At 40.0% G+C, this 5,388-nt stretch overlaps 1 protein-coding gene across 1 annotated transcript in view; it reads right to left on the bottom strand.

The window, feature by feature from the left end:
* NUP43 (nucleoporin 43) overlaps positions 1 to 5,388 on the bottom strand; it is a 19,240-nt gene that overhangs the window by 10,543 nt on the left and 3,309 nt on the right. The window contains exons 4-6 of the mRNA XM_003790254.2: positions 4,867 to 5,047; positions 2,246 to 2,381; positions 943 to 1,094 (exon numbers count right to left, since the gene is read on the bottom strand). Of these exons, the coding sequence (XP_003790302.1) occupies positions 943 to 1,094; positions 2,246 to 2,381; positions 4,867 to 5,047 (469 nt within the window). The remainder of the gene's footprint in view (positions 1 to 942; positions 1,095 to 2,245; positions 2,382 to 4,866; positions 5,048 to 5,388) is intronic.

Raw genomic sequence — 5,388 nt, 5'->3', positions numbered from 1 at the left:
CTGCCTCTGCCTCCCAAGTAGCTGGGACCACAGGCACCCGCCACAATGCCCGGGTATTTTTTGGTTGCAGCCGTCACTGTTATTTGGCAGGCCTGGGCTGGATTCGAACCTGCCACCTTAGGTGTATGTGGCTGGCACCTTAGCCACTTGAGCCACAGGCGCTGAGCCACTGGTATTATTTTAATGTAGAACAATCTGTCAATGCATTATATCTGTAAATTATACAAAAGTTTTCGCCCGTCAATTCTATTTCTAAAAAATGATCCTGGTGAGGTGTGGTGGCTCATGACTATAATCCTAGCACTCTGAGAGGCTGAAGCAGGTAGACCGCTTATGCTCAGGAGTTCAATATCAGCTTGAGCAAGAGTGAGACCAAGTTTACTAAAAATAGAAAAACTAGCTGTGCATTGTACTGGGCATCTGTAGTCCCTAATACTTGGGAAGCTGAGGCAAAAGGAGCCTCAGGAGTTTGAAGTTGCTTTAAGCTATGACAATGCCACAATATTCTACCCAGGATAACAGAGTGAGAAAAAAAAAATAAAAAAAAATTGTTTTTATAGTGATCTTGTATTTCAGGAAATAATAGTCCTCTAAAGTTAGTTAACTATGGAAATTTTCATGAAATACTTAAAACTTGTGAAATTAACATCTACATAGCATAACAGAAAATTATTTTACTTCTAAGGTAAATTTGCTTCAATAACAAGTCTACATTTAAAAAAAAGAAAAATATAATAAATAAAAAATGATCCTAAGAATGTAAGATCATAAAAAGAATAGCTAAGGATATTTACCACAGTTTTAGATATAATAATGAAACATGTTAAAGAACTTAACTGCCAAATAAAAGAGAATTAACCATATGTATCATTACAGACAGGTGCTTACAATATGTCATATAACCCACCCAATAGAAACGTTCTGTATCTCCTCAATACTTACTTTCAGCTTCATGAGCCTTCAGCAGAGACACAGGCATAGTACCTTGTCTAACATCCCAAATACTCAACATTCCATCCTGGCCACCAGTAGCTACAACATGCTGTTGATTGGGATGTCTATCCACACAGTGGAGTGGCACTCGGTCACCAGTCCTTTTATGGGAGATACAATGACAGCAAGTATGTTAAGTACAATTTATCTTTGCATAATGGAAGAATTCCTCCCTTCCTTCCTTCCTTTCTTTCCTTCTTTATTTTAAGACAGAGTATCACTTTGCGACCCTTGGGTTGAGTGTTATGGCATCATCATAGCTCATACTCAGAGCAACCTCAAACTCTTGAGCTCAAATGATCCTCATGCTTCAGCTTCCCAAGTAGCTGGGACTACAGGCACCTGTCAAATGCCCAGCTAATTTTTCTTTTCTTTTCTTTTTTTTTTGAGACAGAGTTTCACTTTGTTGCCCTCAGTAGAGTGCCATGACATCATTGCTCATAGCAAACTCAAACTCTTGGGGTCAAGTGTTCCTCTTGCCTCAGCCTCCCAAGTAGCTGGGATTACAGGCACCCACCATGAACTCTAACTAGTTTTTCTATTTTTAGTTGAAATGGGGTCCTGCTCTTGCTCAGGATGGTTTCAAACTGCTGAACTCAACCAATCCACCCTCTTCAGCCTCCCAGAGTACTGGGATTACAGGTATGAGCCACCTTGCCCACCCAAGAATTCTTTTTAAATTAAAGGCTAAAATTATTCATTCTCACTTCAGTTTGGAGACATAGGATACAAGATAATCTGACAGGAAGATGTAAAGAACACATGTCTATCTCTTAGAGTTTTAAAAAACACTATATCAACTATATCAAATATTATTTACTTTTTGGTAACTATTCATGTAACTATTTTTTCAGTTTGATACGTTCTATTTTCTTAAGATAGATGAGAAGGCTGTACAACTACAAAAAGAGATTTATGCTCAGAAAAATATCTTGGACTGTATTTTCTTCCCAATCTTATCTAGAATATATTTTATCCACTACACATTTTAACAATACAGTCATTTAACAAGCAGAAAGAAATTCTCCACTGAATAACTTCAAAGAGTGAAGGCTCTGAACTGATAAATACTCACTAAATGAAGCATGGTACTATTATCAAGCCCATCAAGTTATACTTGCTTTATCAAATTTAATGAGGGATCACTCTCTTAAAACACAATTAAAATACATTACAGTTTAAAGTCAGTTGCTATAAACAATTGAGCAATTAATTTTAGATTACATTACAGAAATTACAAATCAAAACTTACAGTGATAATATCTGAGAAGGCTCATTTCCTTGTTGTCTGAAATCCCATATTTTTAATTGTCCAATTGAATTTACTGTAAGAATCTCAGGAGTTCGAAGGAAGGTTACAGCATGGAGTGTACTGCTATCTGCATTGTCTAAAAATTTAAAAAATGGTAGTATGTGTTAATGAGTCTCTTTTTTCCCAGAAAATCTCAAATCACATTCCTTCTATTGACTGCAATGTTACAAACAAAGTAAGTCATAGTTTACTTTCTTTTTTTTTTTTTGAGACAGAGCCTCAAGCTATCCCCCTGGGTAGAGTGCCGTGGCATCACAACTCACAGCAACCTCCAACTCCTAGGCTCAAGCAAGTCTCCTGCCTCAGCCTCCCAAGTAGCTGGGACCACAAGCTCCCACCACACGCCTGGCTATTTTTTTTTGGTTGCAGCCATCATTGTTGTTTGGCGGGCCTGGGCTGGATTCGAACCCACCACCTCAGGTGTATGTGGCTGGCACCTTAGCCACAGGTGCAGAGCCATAGTTTACTTTCTATAGAAAAATCCATAGTAATGAACATGTTTAGATGGATTCTCCTTGCATAGAAAAATATCACTCACTGTTTTCTAAATGCAGGGCTGAGTTTGCACATATTCCTCTTTCTCTATTTCCTCTTAAGATTGTCATCCTCCATTTCTGAGACAGTTGTTCAAGCTCCTCTATGTCCAATCTACTTGCTCACTAGCCCTTCCTCCAGAACTTCCACACTTTTGAGCTAGACCCCAATGCTTCTTACAGAACTCATTCTCACCCTGTTATTACTCTGCTGATTCATCTCAAATCTGTGTCATCTTTACCTTCATCAACTCTTTCCTCTGTACGCTTGTTCTTTTTTTTTTTTTTTCTTTTTCTTTTTTGAGACAGAACCTCAAGCTGTCTCCCTGGGTAGAGTGCCGTGGCATCACAGCTCACAGCAACCTCCAACTCCTGGGCTCAAGCGAGTCTCCTGCCTCAGCCTCTCAAGTAGCTGGGACCACAGGCGCCCACCACAAGGCCTGGCTATTTTTTGGTTGCAGCCATCATTGTTGTTTGGCAGGCCCGGGCTGGATTCAAACCTGCCACCTTAGGTATATGTGGCTGGCACCTTAGCCACTTGAGCCACAGGTGCCGAGCCTACACTTGTTCTTAATTGTAATAATAATCCTTTTTTTGATTTTTGAGAGTGTTTAGAACTTATGATGTGGTGGCTCATGTCTGTAATCGTAGTCCTTTGGGAGGCCCAGGCAGGTGGATTGCTTGAGCTCAGAAGTTCAAGACTAGCCTCAGCAAGAGTGACCCTATCTCTGCTAAAAATAAAATAGGAAAAAACCCACAGAAAACTAGCCAGGCATTGTCACAGGCACCTGTAGTCCCAGCTACTCTGGCAGCTAAGGCAAGAGGTCACTTGAGCCCAGGAGTTTGAGTTTGCTGTGAGCCATGACGACACAGGGCTCTAGCCTGGGGCAACAAAGTGAGATTCTGTCTCAAAAAAAAAAAAAAAAAAAAACTTATGACACATAACCTAACATATACTTACAGGATTTCTTTTTGTGCCACTTCTCCACATTAGCACTAGGGAATGGCTTTTAATAATTAATGGAGTAGCCAGGCACTATGGCTCACCCCTGTAATCCTAGCACTCTGGAGGCAGAGGTGGGTGGATTGCTTGAGCTTAGGTATTCCAGACCAGCCTGAGCAATACTGAAACCCATCTCTACTAAAAATAGAAAAATTAGCCAGGTGTGGAGATGTGCATCTGTAGTCCCACCTACTCAGGAGGCTAAGGGTGGAAGATCACTTGAACCCAGGAGTATGGGGCTGCTGTGAGGTAGATCAATGCCACAGCACTATAGGCTGGACAACAGAGCAAGGCTCTATCTCAAAAAAAAAAAAAAAAAAAAAAATTAAACAAGTTAACTGAAAATCATAATCAATAACATAAAACTTAAAAAACTGATTCACAGGCTCAGTTCTCAGAGATTCTGATTGAAAAAGTCTAGGGTGGTGGACAGTTAAATAACCCCCAGGCAAATATGCCTAAGGCACAGTTAAGAACCAATATACTACAACAATAACCCCTATTCAAAAGCTTTTAATGGCTTCTTGGTGTTCTACCTAAAAAATGTAATCTCTCCCTTTCTGCATTAGAGACTCTGCAACGTGGCCCCAAGTTAACTTTCTCATGAAAGTTAAGAACTAACTTTCTTCTTTTATGTTTCATCTCTCCTCTATAAATATCTAAAGACAGGTCAGCCTATACTTTTGGTCATTCTCTGAATGGCTTTATCCTGCCTCTGGCCTATTTCCTTTGTCTGGTGTGCTATCTTTTAGTATTATTTATGGTCTAGATTTAAAACCCAGATAAAACTAATTGTCACCTGACCCCCAATTCGTTATCTGATAATCCCTACTAGCCGGAAAAAAAAAGTTTCTGTCTCTTCTGTAGTCAGTCATTCATGCTGGCCTTATGAACACAGTCTTGACAAAGAGATCCTGCCTTGCACATTCTTATATTCCTCAATCACTTAACACTGTGTTTATTAGCATTTGGTAAATGCTCGATTATTATGTGAAAGAAGAAAGAAATACAATGATTGCTCTTACCTATAGTTCTTACAGCCTCCTTGTGATCAGCTCTGAAGAGATTTATTCGACCATCCTCTCCAACCGTGACAATTTCTGGGTTGTGGCACACAACACCTGTACACGGTGCACTGCTATAGGAAGGACTGCCTGGACCTGTGTGGTAGTGAGCTGTTGTCCATTGCTGGTTGACTGACAGAGTCTAGGCATCCGAAATGAGGATAATGTTAATTAAAGCAAAGTTCTGACAAACTGGCATTTTTTTTCCCAACAAGAGTATCTTCAAACTCTGTCTCATTGTTCTAGGAAAAGAATAATTTTCTCTATTTTCCTTTATAGTATTAAAATTTATGCTCGGTGCTTGTAGCACGGTGGTTACGGTGCTGGCCACACACACTGAGGCTGGTGGGTTCAAACCTGGCTTGGATTAGCCAACAATTGCAACAACAAAAAAAATAGGATGTTGTGGCGGGTGCCTATAGTCCCAGCTACTTGGGAGGCTGAGGCAAAAGAATCACTTAAGCCCAAGAGTTTGAGGTTGCT

The sequence above is a fragment of the Otolemur garnettii genome, unplaced genomic scaffold, assembly GCF_000181295.1.
Source record: "Otolemur garnettii isolate 467f Iridium unplaced genomic scaffold, OtoGar3 scaffold00042, whole genome shotgun sequence".
In the NCBI taxonomy this organism is placed as follows: Eukaryota; Metazoa; Chordata; class Mammalia; order Primates; family Galagidae; genus Otolemur; species Otolemur garnettii.
Note: the sequence above shows the minus strand (reverse complement) of the source record. Positions and strands in the feature narration are given on the sequence as shown.